Source organism: Nerophis ophidion, linkage group LG08 (genome assembly GCF_033978795.1).
Source record: "Nerophis ophidion isolate RoL-2023_Sa linkage group LG08, RoL_Noph_v1.0, whole genome shotgun sequence".
Lineage (NCBI taxonomy): Eukaryota > Metazoa > Chordata > Actinopteri > Syngnathiformes > Syngnathidae > Nerophis > Nerophis ophidion.
The window spans coordinates 33,883,938-33,903,104 of record NC_084618.1 but is presented as its reverse complement, the minus strand read 5'-3'; the positions used below and the strand labels follow the sequence as shown (position 1 = coordinate 33,903,104).

Genomic DNA, 19,167 nt, shown 5'->3' with positions numbered 1-19,167 from the left:
AGCATGTAGATGCTGAAGAGTGCAGGGCCAAGGACCGAACCCTGGGGAACTCCACACGTTACCTTAACAGGGCTAAGTCTGACATACCAATTCGTGTTTTGATACGTTCTAATAAAATATTATGATCGACAGTATCGAAAGCAGCGCTAAGATCGAGGAGCAGCAACATAGATGACGCATCATAATCCATCGTTAGCAATAGATCATTAGTCATTTTTGCGAGGGCTGTCTCCGTGGAGTGATTTGCCCTGAAACCGGATTGAAAGGTTTCACATAGATTGTTAGACGCTAAGTTTTCATTTAACTGCTGCGCAACAATTTTTTCGAGGATTTTTGAAATAAAGGGAAGGTGAGACACCGGTCGGTAGTTTACCATGAGGTCAGGATCGAGGTTAGGTCTTTTAAGAAGAGGATGAATAACCGCTTTTTTGAATGCTAGGGGAACAGTGCCCGAGGAAAGTGATAAGTTTATCATATTTAGCACTGATGGACCTAATAATACAAAGAGCTCCTTGATCAGTTTCCCAGGAAGTGGGTCAAGTAAACATGTTGTTTGTTTTATTCCATTTACACGTTGTAACAATTCCTCTAATGTTATTTCCTCAAAACGAGAGAAACTATTTTGGAGGGCAGTATCCGCCGTATATACAATCGTATCAGTGTTAATAGTACCCCGTTGTAGCTGGGACGCATTGTCTTTAATCTCCTTTCTAATGACTTCAATTTTCTTACTAAAGAATTGCATAAAGTCATCAGCTGAGTGGGTGGAGCTTCTGGAAGGGGTCCCTTGTTGGGTTAGCGATGCTACCGTACTAAACAAAAATTTAGGATCGTTTTTATTACGGTGGATGAGATTTGAGTAATATTTAGCTTTAGCTAAGGTAAGCATGCGTTTATAAGTTATCAAACTATCACTCCATGCTTGATGGTGCACCTCAAGTTTAGTCGTGCGCCATTTGCATTCCAGCTTTCTACATAATAATTTCTGAGCTATAGTTTCTTCTGTAAACCACGGGGTGCGCTTTTTTGGAGCCTTTTTTAACTTTAGCGGTGCTATGTTATCAATGGTTTCGCGCAGGGCGTCGTTAAAGTTGTTAGTGAGGTTATCAATAGAGCCCACATATTTTGGGAATGGTGCCATTACCGAGGGCAGTAGGTCAGCAAGAGTTGTCGTTGTGGCCGTATTAATGTTGCGGCTGCTATAGCAGTTATTATTATTAGCTTGACGAACATGCGTCTGAACCTGGAATTTTATAAAGTAATGATCGGACAATACTTTAGTATACGGGAGTATCGTAACTTTGGAAACGGTGATACCCGTGACAAGCACTAGGTCTATCGTATTACCGTTGCGATGCGTGGGTTCGTTAATTATTTGTGTGAGACCACAGCTATCAATTATGGTCTGGAGCGCTACGCACGGTGGGTCCGATGGGGTATTCATATGGATATTAAAGTCCCCCATTATGATTATATTATCGGCGTGTGTCACTAGATCAGCAACGAACTCTGAGAATTCATTGATAAAGTCTGAATAGGGCCCTGGGGGGCGGTAGATAACAGCCAGGTGTAGAGGCAGCGGTGTGACAACCCTCATAGTAAGCACCTCAAACGATTTATATTTATTATTTATGTTAGCATTAAGGTTAAAGTTTTCGTTGTATATTAGTGCGACCCCCCCACCCCTTTTAAGCGGACGGGCAATATGCGCATGTGTAAAGTTAGGAGGACATGCCTCATTTAGCGCAAAAAAATCGTTTGGTTTAAGCCAGGTTTCACTGAGACCGATGACGTTAAGATTGTTGTCTCTGATGATATCATTAACTAACGTTTTGGGAGACAATGATCTTATGTTTAAAAAAACTATATTATAGGTAGTGGGCTGTTTTAGGGAATTTTTGATCAAATGATCCGTAGTAGCAATATTAATAATGTTGTGTTTATTATGCCCAGTGCATTTAGTATAATTACGACCATATCTAGGAATTGATACGACGGGAATTTTCCGATTGTTTGATTGTTGCTTTGATAAACTGCACGCATCATGGTTAGCCACCTCGGTAGAACACATGTCCAACTCTGAAACAGTCAAAGCAGAAAAAACTTGTTCTAATTTAACTGACTCCTTACCCAGACCAGTAGTCTCGCATCTTCCATTTAAATCTGCCTTCAGGATGGAGGGAAGTGGTGTTCTGTGGGGATTAGCCTTCTGCTTTTTTTTTAGCCCCGCTCGGCATCCACGTTTCCGATCACACCGCTGGCGTCTGCTCCGTAGACGGCCCCCGCTGCTACTATACTCCCCTGCTTCACAGGCCGCTGGATGTAGCCGCCGAATTATTCCCATGCTAGCTAGCACGTCAAGCACGCACACGTCTACCAGTCCACATCCAGAAGTGTCTGGCGGTCGTACGTGATCACGGAGTGACCACGATGTGAGCCAGCCATAAAGTTTGTAGAATTGTCCGGTATTTCTGCCAAATGTTCCATCTTTAGCAAGAGCCCCTCGATGTCGCAGCCCGTCCGGGCGCCGCCATCTTGAAATATTGAAAAATAATAATTATAAAAAAAAAGCTTTTTAACTACCTCGGCAACCTCAGCCCCAGAAATAGGGGAGCCCACCACAGATTCCCCAGCCACTGCTTCCTCATAGGAAGACGTGTTGGTGAGATTAAGGATGTCTTCGAAGTATTCCTTCCACCTATCTACAACATCCGCAGTTGAGGTCAGCAGATCACCATTCCCACCATACACCGTGTTGACAGTGTACTGCTTCCCCTTCCTAAGGCGGCGGATGGTGGTCCAGAATCGCTTCGAAGCCGGCCGGAAGTCGTTTTCCATGGCTTCCCCGAAGTCCTCCCATGTTCAAGTTTTTGCCTCCGCGACCGCTGAAGCAGCACACCGCTTGGCCCGTCGGTACCTGTCCGCTGCCTCCGGAGTTCTGTGAGCCAAAAGAACACGATAGGACTCCTTCTTCAGCTTGACGGCATCCCTCACCGCTGATGTCCACCAACGGGTTCTAGGATTACCGCCCCGACAGGCACCAACTACCTTGCGGCCACAGCTCCAATCGGCCGCCTCGACAATAGAGGTGTGGAACATGGTCCACTCGGACCTAATGTCCCGCACCTCCCTCGTGACATGTTCACAGTTCTTCCGGAGGTGGGAATTGAAACTCTCTCTGACAGGAGAGTCTGCCAGACGTTCCCAGCAGACCCTTACAATGCGTTTGGGCCTGCCAGGTCTGTGCGGCATCCTCCCCCACCATCGCTGCCAACTCACCACCAGGTGGTGATCGGTAGAAAGTTCCGCCTCTCTCTTCACCCGAGTGTCCAAAACATGAGGCCACAAATCCGATGACACAACTACAAAGTCGATCATGGAACTGCGGCCTAGGGTGTACTGGCGCCAAGTACACATATGGACACCCTTATGTTTGAACATGGTATTTGTTATGGACAAACTGTCACGAGCACAAAAGTCCAATAACAAAACACCACTCGTGTTCAGTCTTCCCTGTAAGGTTTATTCAGGTGTACTGGAGAGGAGGTTACGCCGGATAGTCGAACCTCGGATTCAGGAGGAACAGTGTGGTTTTCGTCCTGGTCGTGGAACTGTGGACCAGCTCTATACTCTCGGCAGGGTTGTTGAGGGTGCATGGGAGTTCGCCCAACCAGTCTACATGTGCTTTGTGGACTTGGAGAAGGCATTCGACCTCGGGAATTCCTGTGGGGAGTGCTCAGACAGTATGGGGTATCCTACTTTCTTATTGTGGCGGTCTTCTCCCTGTACGATCAGTGTCAGAGCTTGGTCTGCATTGCCAACAGTAAGTCGAATACATTTCCAGTGAGGGTTGGAACAGAATCGGTTCCCAATCACGCCTCTCCAGGTTTCACTGTTTCGCTGCCAACATGAGCGTTGAAGTCCCCCATTAGAGCAAGGGAATCACCCGAGGGAGCACTCTCCAGTACTCCCTTGAGTGTACCCAAAAAGGGTGGGTACTCTGAACTGTTGTTTGGTGTGTGCTTACGCTTACAAACAACAGTCAGAACCCATCCCCCCCGCCCGAAGGCGGAGGGAGGCTACCCTTTCGTCCACTGGGTTGAACTCCAACGTGCAGGCTTTGAGCCAGGGGGCAACGAGAATTGCCACCCCAGCCCGTCGCCTTTCAATACCGGCAACGCTAGAGTGGAAGAGAGTCCAGCCCCTCTCAAGAGAAGTGGTTCCAGGGCCCTTGCTGTGCGTCAAAGTGAGTCCGACTACATCCGGCAGGAATTTCTCTACTTCGCGCACTAGCTCAGGCTCCTTTTTCCCCAGTGAGGTGACGTTCCACGTCACAAGAGCTAGCTTCTGTAGCCGAGGATCGGACCGCCAAGTGCCCTGTCTTCGGCTGCCGCCCAGCTCACATCACACCCGACCTCTATGGCCCCAGCTATGGGTAGTGAGCCCATTGGAGGGGGGACCCACGTTGCCTCTTCAGGCACCAGACACTCGCCATCGTGCCCCACCTCCGTGCCTGGCTCCAGAGGGGGGCCCTGGAGACCCGTGTCTGGGTGAGGGAAATCTGAGTCCTTTGTTCGTTTTCATCATAGAGGTCTTGTATTGTGCCAAGCAAATACCACCCCATATGTGCCTGATGCACCTACAGTACCAGAAACGGCAATTAGCCTTGCTAATGTTAGTCCTCAGCGTATCAGCATACTGAGAACGAAATAGGCACTAAAACTACCCATATCCACCTTAGACTTAGACAAACTTTAATGATCCACAAGGGAAATTGTTCAACACAGTAGCTTAGTTACAATGATGGAAAGTGTAAGGATGGAAAGGACAATGCAGGTATAAATAGACTAGGTATAGCAATGTAAAATATAACATATCTGCGAATATATACAATATATACTTATCATGTGTACAGTATATAATATATACGGATATAATATGTCCATAACATATATACAATATATACCAAATGCTATGTACACTATCACAGTATATGTGTCAGCCCCAGCATAAAAAAAAGAGTGAGTCCAGCAGAAAATAGAATATAGACATTAACAACAAAGAAAAGTAGCTGACATAGAAGGTGTCAGGTAATAGGCGGATATTATCTGTTGCTGTATGGGGAGTGATTATACAGCTGGATGGAGTGTAGAATGAAGGAGTTCTTGAATCGCACAGTGCGGGAAGGAAGCTGAAGGAGCCTGTTGGAGTATGAACTCCGATGTCCCTCAATTGTCTGGTGGAGTGGGTGGGAAGGATTGTCCATGATGGCCAGCAGTTTGTCCAGTGTCCTCCTGTCCCTCACTGATACAAACCCCTCCAACTGCGAGCCAATATTTTGGCCAGTTTTCCGGATCAGTTTATCAATCCGGTTTGAGTCCCTTTTGCTGGTGCTGCTCCCCCAACAAATCACAGCGAAGTGAAGGGCACTGGCCACAACAGACTGATAGAAGATCTCCAACAGCTTGCTGCACACATTAAAGGACCTAAGCTTCCTCAGGAAAAAGAGTCTGCTCATTCCCTCCTTGTAAACAGCATTGCAGTTGTACTTCCAGTCTAATCTGCTGTTCAAATGAACTCCCAGGTACTTATGTTGCCCCACCACTGCCACCTCCCGGCCCTGGATCTTGATGGGCTCCACCGGGGTCATACTCTTACTGAAGTCGATGACCAGCTCCTTGGTCTTGTCCACGTTAAGGACCAGATGGTTCGCCTGAGACCACTCCACAAAGTTAGCAATCAGTGTCCTATACTCCAATTCCTGTCCCTCTCTGACACACCCGACCACAGCAGAGTCATCAGAATATTTCTGCAGGTGGCAGAACCTGGAACTGTACTGGAAGTCTGAGGTGTACAGGGTGAACAGGAAAGGAGACAGGACAGTCCCCTGTGGAGCACCTACACCACTGACCACAGTATCTGACAGGGAGCTACTCAGTCGCACAAACTGGGGCCTGTTAGACAAGTAATCAGTGATCCAGGAGACAATGGAGGAACTCACACCCATCCTGAGTAACTTGTCACTCATCAGAATTGGTTGAATGGTGTTAAAGGCACTGGAGAAATCAAAGAACATGATCCTCACAGTGCCCTTCCCACCATCCAGGTGAGAGTGAGCACAATGCAGCAGGTAGATAACAGCATCATCCACTCCTACATGGGGCTGATATGCAAACTGTTGAGGATCCAGGGAAGGAGCCACCAGGGGTCTCAGCTGTTCCAGTAGAAGTCTTTCGAGGACCTTCATGACCTGGGACGTCAGGGCAACAGGTCTGAAGTCGTTCAAGCCCGATGGGATGGGCTTCTTGGGCATTGGCACTATGCAGGATGTTTTCCATAGCACTGGTATCCGTTCTAGCTTCAGACTCAGGTTGAAGATGAAATGGAGGATCACAGTCAGCTGAGCAGCACAAGTCTTCAGTACCCAGGACTTGACTCGGTCAGGGCCTGCTGACTTGGCTGGATTGACTCTCTCCAGCTGTCGTCTCACGTGTCCTGGTGTCAGGCTGGCTTTCTCAGTGGGGGAGGTGGGAACAGCAGTGGCAGGTATCAGAGAATGAGTTTGTGTGTGAAGACAGGAGTAGAGGGGGTGGGCCGGTAATGGGTGCATTGCTAAATCTGTTGAAGAACAAATTCAGCTCGTTGGCTCTGTCTGCACCCCCATCCAGCAGTTTGGCTTTGTTGTTAAAGCCTGTGATGGCTTTCATGCCTTTCCACGCATCACAAATGTTGTTTTGCTGGAGTTTAGCCTCTAGCTTTCCCCTGTAGGCATCTTTCCCTTCTTGCAGCTGGACTTTAAGCTGCCACTGTATCCTCCTCAACTCGTCCCGGTCACTGCATCTGAAGGCTATCTTCTTTTTATTCAGCAGCACCTTTAGCTGGCTGGTGATCCAGGGCTTGTTATTTGGGTAGCAATGGACAGTTTTTGTAGGGATGATGGAGTCCTCACAGAAATTGATGTAATCTGTGATGCAGTCTGTGATGCTGTCGATATCTGTCCCGTGGGGCTTACAGAGTACTTCCCAGTCTGTAGACTCAAAGCAGTCCTGCAGGGCAATGCATGCCTCCTGGTTCCTCATCTGCACGGATTTTGTTGAGATGGGCTGCCTCCTCACAGCAGGAACATAATGACATGTTAAAAGCACCAGGTTGTGATCAGATCGTCCAAGGGGGGGCAGGGCAGTGGCTCTGTATGCATCTTTTGAATTAAAACCTAATGATTCAAGTAAATAAACAGTAGTCTACTGGAGCTTAGGCCATCGCCAGAAGTAACCAAATGTGCCTCTGTCATGTGATTGCAACCCACCTACAGCTTACGTTACTGTTAGTGGTTTAACAGAACACATTTGAACAAAACAAAACAGTTGATCTTTTTCACAATTCACAGTTGGTGTAAAAAATTTTTTGCTACCAGCTTGGAAAAAATGACTGGTGTTTACTGTTTATATTTTTCAAGATGACCATGTTTGTGTAATAACATTTATGCCAGCCCGAAAAAAATTATTGGTGTTTACGGCGGTAACTTATGATTGATTGATTGAAACTTTTATTAGTAGATTGCACAGTACAGTACATATTCCGTACAATTGACCACTAAATGGTGACACCCGAATAAGTTTTTCAACTTGTTTAAGTGGGGTCCACGTTAATCAATTCATCGTAAACTCACCCTGTCTCGTCAACACGCACATGTAGAGAGCACGTGCACACATGCAAAAACAGTCCAAAAAGAGCAAAAAACAATTTGCTTGAATGTTGTAAATATATAGAATATAAATTCAATGACATCTAATGCTAACTATCCAAATCGCTATCATTAGCTAACAACACCCACAGCTAATGCACATGCATGTGTTATATACGTACGTACGTAGTTAAGTCATTACGGCTGAGAAGCCGTAAGAGAGCTGGATATGATGCTTAAAACACATTGAAAAGTTATCGCCCTCTTGACATCTGTGTTAATGTTGCAAACAACCCCTTTAATAGATTTATACTCTGTACTAAAAAATTTTTCATACAAAGGTTAGTTGTTTTTGCCTAAAATCTTTGTTTAATTCAGTCGTACCTAATCAATTTGCGCTCAGCATTTTTTTCGTCTGCATTTTCAGCTGATACTTGTTTACACTGTCTTTAAAATCATCTCTTTAACCAAATACTCTAAAATTTAACCTTAAAAAACAAAAAGATATAACATGCTCGTTGGTATGACAGCCATTTTGGGAGGAACGATCAAAATCCAGACAAATCACATCATTGGAAAAGCCAATGGCATTGATTGGGTGTAGTGCAATGGTCTCAAACTCAATGCACTGGATGCAGAAACTGGGTGAGGCTGGGCAGCAAGAAAAGATTTCTTAAAAAATCTAACATGCACTTTTTAATGAATTCACCTTCTAAGAATGTCTTTCCCGCCCTAGCAACATACTTGCCAACCCTCACAATTTTTCCGGGAGACTCCTGAATTTCAGTGCACCTCCCGAAAATCTACCGTTGCAACCATTCTCCCGAATTGGTCCCAATTTTCACCCGGCCGACATTATTAAGGGCTGCAGTGACTGCACTGCCTTTAACGTCCTCTACAACAGTGGTTCTCAACCTTTTTTCAGTGATGTACCCCCTGTGAACATTTTTTTAATTAAAGTACCCCCTAATCAGAGCAAAGCATTTTTGGTTAAAAAAAGAGATAAAGAAGTAAAATACAGCACTATGTCATCAGTTTCTGATTTATTAAATTGTATAACAGTGCAAAATATTGCTCAAAGGAATCAATAAAGTATTATCTATCTATTTATTTGTAGTGGTCTTTCTTGAACTATTTTTGAAAAAAATATTTAAAGATAACTAAAAACCTTTTTGAAGAATAAATGATTCAATTATAAATTAAGATTTATACACATAGAAGTAATCATCAACATAAAGTGCCTTCTTTGAGATTGTAATAGAGATCTATCTGGATTCATCAACTTAATTCTGAACATTTCTTCACAAAAAAAGAAATCTTTAACATCAATATTTATGGAACGTATTCATGAAAAGTCTAGCTGTCAACACTGAATGTTGGATTATTGTATTATTGTTTCACAGTTTATGAACTTACATTCATATTTAATTGAAATATTATTCAATAAACATGTTTTTAAAGGATTAATGAATTGCTGCTATTTTTTTTAGAATGTTTTTAATAAATCTCACTTGTCCCTTTGCATACCTTCAAGTACCTCCAGGGGTCTGCGCACCCTCAAAAGAAGACTACTGCTCCACTACATGTCATCACACACGCTTTTACATCACACAACCAATGTACCGGCTCTGTAACATGATGTATGAGACTTGGGGCGGCATGGCATAGTGGGTAGAGCGGCCGTGCCAGAAACCTGAGGGTTGCAGGTTCGCTTCCCACCTATGGACATCAAAGTCGCTGCCGTTGTGTTCTTGGGCAGGACACTTCACCCTTTGCCCCCGGTGCCGCTCACGCCGGTGAATGAATGATGAATGAATGATTGGTGGTGGTCGGAGGGGCCGTATGCGCAAACTGGCAGCCACGCTTCCGTCAGTCTACCCCAGGGCAGCTGTGGCTACAGATGTAGCTTACCACCACCAGGTGTGAATGAATGATGGGTTCCCACTTCTCTGTGAGCGCTTTGAGTATATAACAATAGAAAAGCGCGATATAAATCTAATCCATTATTATTATTATTATTATTATTGTGCAGAACAACGTACGTGGGTGCAAGACGTACTTGGTCAACAGCCATACAGGTCACACTAAGGGTGGCCGTATAAATCACTTTAACACTGTTACAAATATGCTCCACACTTTGAACCCACACCAAACAACAATGACAAACCCTTTTTGGGAGAATTTCCGTACCTTAACACAACTTAAACACAAGAGAACAAATACCCAGAACACCTTGCAGTACTAAGTCTCCCGGGCTACAATATACAACATCTCAACCGACGCAAGTAGGGAGGGTGGGGGGTTGGTGGCAGCGGGGTTGTGTATATTGTAGTCCGGAATAGTCAGGGCTGCATGGGATTCTGGGTAATTGTTCTGTTGTGTTACGATGCGGATGTTCTCCCGAAATGTGTTTGTCATTCTTGTTTGGTGTGGGTTCACAGTCTGGCACATATTTGTAACAGTGTTAGTTTTTTTTTACGGCCGCCCTTAGTGTGACGTGAGTAGCTGTTGATCTAATATATCTTGCAACACCACACGTGCGTCTTACATGGCCGAATGCAACATACAACTGGTCTTGCTTGCTGTCAGTTCAGGATGTAGGGGGCGCTAAAGGCAGTGCCATTATGGCACTCCCTGAATATTGTCGATCTGGTAAATATCGACATGGGCTTCTATAGAATTGGTGCCCTAAAATTCAGGGGTCTCCCGGGAAAATTGGGGACGTTGGCAAGTATGACGCTGTCAAGCGCCTTTCATATTAAACTCGCAGGCCGCACCAACATTAAATTGTCATATCAAAGTTGTTTGAGACCCCTGGTGTAGTGTCTCTGAAACGACAAAAAATGTACATCTCAGTAGTAATGGCCAACTTTAATAGAATAAAGTGAATCCAGCCTACAGCTAGTTGTTGGCAAATGAAACGTTAACATTAAAAATGATCTTGGTAAAAAATGTTGATGGCGTTGAAGATCATGTCGTGTGTGTTTTTCAGGTAGCGGACTCACAGTGGCTCTGTCCAGCACGTCCTCTCAGCAGTGCATCATGGGCCCTGGCGCCCCCCAACAGCCTACGATATCAGAGCGTCAAGAAGCCAGTCCTTTCACAACCTTTTCATCATGCCAGCCAGCCGCAGAAGGCCGCTTACAACGATGATGACTGGCAGGAGTCGCTCCGTGTGTGTGTGCTGGTGCGACTGGGTGAGCCGGGCACCATGCGCACCACCATGGAGATCCCTTTGTTCGGTCAGACAAAACTAGCAGAGTTGCTTACGCCTGGGACTTACAAGTCTTCTGAGTTGCCCTTTCTGTTGACCACGGTGGACGGAAGCAGAGAGGACGACATCAACGTCGTCAAGAGAAGTGGCGACGACACAGAAAAGAGACACCACAGTTTTAGGAGCCTGTTCAAAGCCGAGAAGTGTCCCGCACCCTACATTTATGGCTCTCACTTTTATTGTTTCCATTGCCCGGGAACAAGACAACCGATTGCGCACGACAGGCTGAACTTTAGGCAGTGTGTTGGACTTGAGAGGGACAAGATGAAGGAGTTGCACGCTACTCTGTATAGCCAGGCAGCTCCAGCAGAGGGACAGCACCACGAAGGAGACAGTGAAAGAGAGCAAAGACTGGCCATGGTGCACGAAAGACTGAGGAGCGAGGTATGTGTGTAACCATGTGTCCTGATTCATTGACTTGACTAAAGTGCTTTAATTTAGCAGAGAAAGCCCAACATTACATTCAAATCTAGAGCCTGCCAACGTATGCTATTCAAAGGAAGTGATTTCCATCATGCAAGCACCAAAACATATAGGTCCAGTATCACCAAAAAAAAACAAGAGAGTGTTGATTGTATAAAATCTCAGCTATAAATGCTGCCGACAGCGAGTTTACTACCTGCTAAATATCCTGCAAAAAGCTGACAAAAATAGTATTTTCTTATATTTTAGTGAAGTTATTTACAAAAGGTAAACATGGTAGGCCTATAGCGCACTAATTGCTAACTAGCAGCTGGCTTCCATAATCACTAGCTAGTAGTAAGTGCCAATGATTGCTAGCTAGGAGCTACCTGACAATAGGAATTTAACAATGTGGCAAATTTAACTGTGGCAAAACTCCCCATGGTAAATATTACCATAATCATATTTTTTAAATTTTTACATTCAATAATACTGTGTTAAAAATAACCCATCCATCCATCCATTTTTCTACCGCTTGTCTCTTTTGGGTTCGCGGGGGGTCGGTGGAGCCTATCTCAGCTGCATTCGGGCGGAAGCCGGGGTACACCCTGGAAAAGTCGCTACCTCATCGCAGGGCCAACACAGATAGACAGACAACATTCACACTCACATAACCGTGATATAAAATTTACTTTGTGGCGCTAGCAGCTACACAACAGCTAAGCACGCAAGCTAGACATATGTAATAAGTGTCCTTAATTCAAAGTGTCAATATAAACAACTTCAAGTATCAAATAACTAAATCATTACCTCAAATTGTAAGTTCCTTAATTTACGGGTAATTTGGAATATTCTGTATTATTTTTACCGGTATATATAAAACTACTGTAGTTGTTTGTAGTGCTGTTGTATTGTTTTCCAAACAATATCCTCTAAATTTAGTTGGGTTTTTTTAAGGACATGTTACATGCTATAATGTGTTTTGCGAGCACCAACTCCATTTATGTTAATTAATTTTAATAAGCGGAGCTGCGTTAAGATACAGTATTCTGAGCTTGGTCTTAGAACGTAATGTGCTCGCAAGTTGAGGTGCCACTGTACTTACAGATAAAAAGTCTCTAAGGTAGAAGCGTATTTGGAAGTATCCAGTGACACACGTGTCCGCCTCATTTATCTTATTATTGTGGCCAATCTGTGTCACCGAAACAACAATCACTCCACTTCAACTTCAAGACATCATACATTAAATTGTTGTTTTTTTTACCTACCATCGTTCTGAGTAATTGTATTTAATCAATCTTTTTCTAACATTTCACACTTAAGAATAGGTAGGGATACACTTATTATTCTAAATGGGGAAATTTTGCGATTGCAATGCAGTTTTTTTACATACAGTAACAAAAGTAAAATGTAATGGAAAACTATAAAGGAGTAATAAATAACGCATAGTGCGAACTAAAAGATAAGATCTATAGATGAAAAAATTAAAAAACAAACACTAGTTTGACTCCCATTTTGCACACTGAGCTAAAGTATTGCACACCAAGAAAAAAAATATATGTATCATAAAAGTATTTTTTATTTATGTATTTTTCCTGTCCAGCTACTCATGCAAATCATATTGTTGATGTAGCAGGAAGCAATAAGTGAAGTGTGTTCCACTTTGTAGTGTAGTACATAAGAGGAATTGTTTATTTCCCCCAAAAATTCTGGGGTATTGCCATTACTTGAAAGTTAAAATGTGAGTTAACTTTTCGGAGGAACTGCATTTTCCCAAGTGATGTAAAATAAAATTCCACTGTAGAGGACACCTCAAAAAGTAAAAGTTGAGATACACAGTAGATGTTGCAACACAATTATTTGCACTTAAAAATTCATGTTGTACTGAATAAGATTAGGACATCTGAGAATTATGTTTGTGTTTGATTACAGTAAGTGTGTTTATCCTAAAGATTCCTGCCATGTCATTTGACACATTATGACATTCTTAAGTCTTTTCTTTGGACACATACCACAATTATATTGTACCGTGGTCTTAATATCATGATAATATCATGCTGTGAGATTTTGAAATCGTTATATCCTTAAATCCCACTGATCGTTATCGGACGACCGTATTTTTCGGACTATAAATTGCAGTTTTTTTCATAGTTTGGCAGGGGGTGCGACTTATACTGAGGAACGACTCATGTGCGAAATTATTAACACATTACCGTAAAATATCAAATTATATTATTTAGCTCATTCGCGTAAGAGACTAGACGTATAAGATTTCATCGGATTTAGCGATTAGGAGTGACAGATTGTTTGGTAAACGTATAGCGTGTTCTATATGTTACAGTTATTGGAATTACTCTTACCATAATATGTTACATTAACATACCAGGCACCTTCTCAGTTGACTATTTATGCCTCATACAACATACACTTATTCAGTCTGTTGTTCACCATTCTTTATTTATTTGAAATTGCCTTTCAAATGTCTATTCTTGGTGTTGGGTTTTATCAAATAAATTTCCCCCAAAAATGCGACTTATACTCCAGTGCGACCTATATGTTTTTCCCCTTCTTTATTAAGCATTTTCGGCAGGTGCGACTTATATTTAGAAAAATATGGTATTTACGTGAAAAATGTGTGTGATTGGCCATTTTCGATTAATGCCTTTCAATGTGGAACACTAAAAGGAATCCCCTCTGGCTGATTATTTATTTTAGATTTTTAGAGGTTAGTGCAAAAAAAACAAAGATATGAAAAGAACTGACTGTTCAACGTATGTCTTGCAGCTGCCAAATTTCTTCCATAAGACTCATGACTACAGCATGTACTCCAATGATGTTGAATTCATCAACGGTCTTCTCAATACCAAGACCAGGTAAATGTGCTTAAGCACCTGTTGCTGCTGTTTGACTTTTTTGCTCCCTTCCCGTCTGACCCGACCATCTCCGTAGAGGACGCTTTGCATACCAGCTCAACATCGCCATTTTCCGCCTTCTGTGTCTGGTGTACTTTGTGGACGTGCGCCTGGAGGTGCTCAAGCTGACCAAGCATCTGGAGGACGGGACAATCAAGGCTCGTTGGCGGCTCAGGGGCCTTCCCTTTTACTTGCTGATGCTACGCATCTACCGCAAAGATAAATCCCAGTTGTACAGGTAGCGCACATGGCTTCTAATGCTCACGTTCACTTTCTTTTCAGCAAATTTGACACCCAAAATCATCCAAAAAATGTATGGTAAATGCTGTCCAGTTGTTATATCTTGTTTTATTATCATATTTCTGAGTCTAAATTACAGTTGCAAGTCCAAAAAATTAGTTGGCAGTAGTGTACGGCTAATGGTGGGATGGTTGGTTAGTTAGTGCAGTCTTTGCTGTTAAGTCTTGTTGTGCCCTAAAAAGTTTCAATACTGTAATATTGTACTTATTAGGCACCAGCTGTTCGATTGAAATGTGCATCTTAGTTGTACTGTAGTTCCATTGACAAAGTTGTAGATGTTAAAATCACCGTATAATATTGCTAATGCTAATATTGTCAATTGCAAAGCCAATGTTTATTAAGCTAGTAAGTTTTTGGAAACGTGGAGCCTTACTTTACTTACATTGTAGCGTTTTTTTTAGTCAATTTTAGCTAGAGGTAGTTTAGCGGAGTCCGCTCTCAGTGCTGCTGGAGTGATCGCTAAGTGCTAAAGTGCAATGTCGGCAACTAGGCATGACGTCACGCGCAACCCAGGTAGCGTATGATGGCACTGTTGGATTTTTCGTGACACTGGCGAGATTCGGTCAATGTCATAAAAGTATCGGATTCGGTATACATCCCTAGTCCTGTTAAAAGATAAACACAATGCATTCAAATGTGCTAGCTTGATTCTAATGTACATGGGATATGCCACTGATTAGCATTGGTGTTATTACATGGCGATTTCAACACATGTCCAAATTTGCTAATCAAAATTACATCGAAGATGCACATAACTAATAGATTGTATTAAGTACAACACATACAGTACAAAAAATTTGTGGGGCTCAACAAAACGATTGACCACATTCAACGCAATGGAAAAAAGCTGCATTTCCTGACTACAGCAACCCACCTTGGACAAACAAAGAAATTTACCCGCTAAGGAGACATATGAGTTGGGAAATTGTGTTCGATGTAAATATAAACAGAATACAATGATTTGCAAACCATTTCAACCCATATTCAATTGAATGCACTACAAAGACAAGCTATTTGATGTTCAAACGCATAAACTTTTTTTTTTTTGTGCAAATAATTAACTTAGAATTTCATGGCTGCAACACGTGCCAATGTAGTTGGGAAAGGGCATGTTCACCAGTGTTACATCACATTTTCTTTTAACAACACTCAAACATTTGGGAACTCAGGAAACTAATTGTTGAAGCTTTGAAAGTGGAATTCTTTCCCATTCTTGTTTTATGTAGAGCTTCAGTCGTTCAACAGTCGTATTTTACGCTTCATAATGCGCCACACATTTTCAATGGGAGACAGATCTGGACTGCAGGCAGGCCAGGAAAGTACCCGCACTCTTTTTTTACAAAGCCACGCTGTTGTAACACTTGTCTTGCTGAAATAAGCAGGGGCGTCCATGATAACGTTGCTTGGATGACAACATATGTTGCTCCAAAACCTGTATGGAGTTTTCAGCATTAATGGTGCCTTCACAGATGTGTAAGTTACCCATGCCTTGGGCATTAATACACCCCCATACCATCACAGATGCTGGCTTTTGAACTTTGCGCCTATAACAATCCGAATGGTTATTTTCCTCTTTGTTCTGGAAGACACTGCGTCCTCTGTTTCCAAATATAATTTGTAAGGTGGACTCCTCAGACCACAGAACACCTTTCCACTTTGCATCAGTCCATCTTAGGTGAGCTCAGGCCCAGCAAGGCCGGCGGCGTTTCAGGATATTGTTGATACATGGGTTTGGCTTTGCATAGTAGAGTTTTAACTTGCACTTACAGATGTAGCAACCAACTGTAGTTACTGACAGTGGTTTTATGAAGTGTTCCGGAGCCCATGTGGTGATATCATTTACACACTGTCAGTTTTTGATGCAGTACCGCCTGAGGGATCAAAAGTCCGTAATATCATCGCTTATGTGCAGTGATTTCTCCAGATTCTCTGAACTTTTGGATTATTTTACGGACTGTAGATGGTAAAATCCCTAAATTCCCGGCAATAGCTCGTTGAGAAATGTTTTTCTAAAACTGTTCGACAATTTGCTCACAAAGTGGTGACCCTCACCCCATCCTTGTTTGTGAATTACTTAGCATTTTATGGAAGCTGCTTTTATACCCAATTATGGCATCCACCTGTTCCCAATTAGCCTGCACACCTGTGGGATGTTCCATATAAGTGTTTGATGAGCATTCCTCAACTTTATCAGTATTTATTGCCACCTTTACCAACTTCTTTGTCATGTGTTGCTGGCATCATATTCTAAAGTTGTTTAAATGCAAAAAAAAAAAGGTTTATCAGTTTGAACATCAAATAGTCTTTGTAGCATATTCAACTGAATATGGGTTGAAAATGATTTGCAAATCATTGTATTCCGTTTATATTTACATCTAATACAATTTCCCAACTCATATGGAAACGGGGTTTGTAAGACCAATGACTCCGCAAAGATCCAGCATTCAGCCATCCCAACAACACATCATTTGATTAAGCCTTTTCTAATATCCCGCACTACAAAACAAGTAAAATGTATGTATTATTTGTGCTAAAATCATATTGGAACGATATCGGTTAATTGTCAAGGCTGCAATATGGGTATTGTATCGAAAGTGAAAAACTGTATCAGGACAGCTTGACCATTTACTTCAGTTCTAAATATTACCATGGTTGTGTGGTCAATAGAAATATCACTAGTTGTATACATACTTAGTGTTTTGAGTGCAGTAAAATGCAGTATGTACGCTGTCAGTACTAGAGGTGGGACCACCTCACGATTCGATTGAGATTCAGGAGCTACGATTTGATTAAAAATCAATTATTGATGCATCTTTAAAGGCCTACTGAAATGAGATTTTCTTATTTAAACGGGAATAGCAGGTCCATTCTATGTCATACTTGATAATTTCGCGATATTGCCAAAAGTTCGCAACTTTTTGTCGCTAATAGAAAATCCCTGCCTTTACCGAAGTATGTGCGCGTGACTTCACGAGTTGCTGGGTTCCACACATATTCACGTTGTTTTTAATGGGAGCCACCAGCAGTAAGAGCAATTCGGACCGAGAAAGCGACAATTTCCCCATTAATTTCAGCGAGGATGAAAGATTCGTGAATTAGGATATTGATAGTGAAGGACTACGGAAAAAAAAAAAAGCGGTGGCAGTGTGAGCGTTTCAGATGTAATTAGACACATTTACTAGGATAATTCTGGAAGATCCCCTATCTGCTTATTGTTTTAATAGTGTTTTAGTGAGATTTTAAAGATTGAAAAGACATACCTCAAGGTCGGATGGCTGCGGTGAACACCAAGTGTCTCAGAGAGAAGCCGAGGAGCCAAGCTCACAGCTGCCTTTTAAACAGCTGCTGCAGGACGACAAATAATCCAATGATGTCTCTAGTAAGATATATATCACAATTTTCCCATCCAAAAACATGCTGATTGACGTAGAGAAAACATGTTCGCTTGACCGCTCCGCTCCACAATAAACAAAGAAACATCGGCTGTGTCTCGGTGCTAAAGACAGCTGCAATCCACTGCTTTCCACCAACGTATTGTTTTTTATAGTGTCCATTATTAAATGAACAAATTGCAAAAGATTCAGCAACACAGATGTCAAAAATACTGTGTAATTATGCGGTTAAAGCAGACGACTTTTTGCCGGTGCAGCTGCTAATATTTCCTGACAGTCCGTGACGTCACGCGTACGGGTCATCATTCCGCGACGTTTTCAACAAGAAACTCGTGGGAAATTTCAAATTGCAATTTAGTAAACTAAAAAGGCCGTATTGGCATGTGTTGCAATGTTAATATTTCATCATTGATATATAAACTATCAGACTGCGTGGTCGGTAGTAGTGGGTTTCAGTAGGCCTTTATTTTATGTATATTTATGCCGTTTTACATTTATTTTCCTTTCGCTAAAGAAGCGTTTATAACTTGCAACTTTAAAAAGCAATTAGGAATAAGAAAACAGTTCTATTAATTCCCACATTTTTTGAATTAAAGAAAATGTGCAAAACTAGAACATAAGTGCCCGATAGTAAAGAAGCTCGTCGGATATTTCGGTGAGATGGCTCGCTGCATCAGCCATGTTTTACAACTGTCTGCATTACTTTATTTACAATAAATACATCGCATATAGATGTTTACTAATCGATTCTATAATCGTCCATGTCCGAATTGCGATGCATCTAAAAATCTATTATTCATCCCACCTCTAGTCAGTACCCAAATGTTATACTTTAAACAAAAGTGTGTAGTGATGGATACTTTATCATCCTCAATAGCTAAACAGACACTAACTGAGGAGCGGTGGAATGAAGGGAAAAAGGGGGGTTGCGAAATTTTTGGTTCATTACTTTTTCTATTTATTTTATGTTTGTAAATTTCCCCCACAATTTTTCCATAAATTCAAATGTGTTAAAATCTGCATTATCTTTGAACCAACCTCTATGTAGTTCAGCAATGGCAGTAACATATGGCTACACTACTCGCTGTGCTGTTTGTAGTGATTATAACAGAAGCATAGATAAATAAATATATTGTTATATTCATGTTAGCAAGTAAGATATCTAGCGATTATCACTTTAGCCGTCAGCTAGAGTAGTGATTA

General features: G+C 42.2%; 1 protein-coding gene across 4 annotated transcripts in view; it reads left to right on the top strand.

The window, feature by feature from the left end:
- Positions 1 to 19,167, top strand: part of lg08h6orf136 (linkage group 08 C6orf136 homolog) — a 32,678-nt gene that overhangs the window by 7,669 nt on the left and 5,842 nt on the right. For all 4 annotated transcript variants that reach the window (XM_061908346.1, XM_061908344.1, XM_061908343.1 and 1 more), the window contains 3 exons: positions 10,677 to 11,342; positions 14,145 to 14,233; positions 14,310 to 14,510. In XM_061908346.1, coding sequence (XP_061764330.1) covers positions 10,677 to 11,342; positions 14,145 to 14,233; positions 14,310 to 14,510 — 956 coding nt within the window. The remainder of the gene's footprint in view (positions 1 to 10,676; positions 11,343 to 14,144; positions 14,234 to 14,309; positions 14,511 to 19,167) is intronic.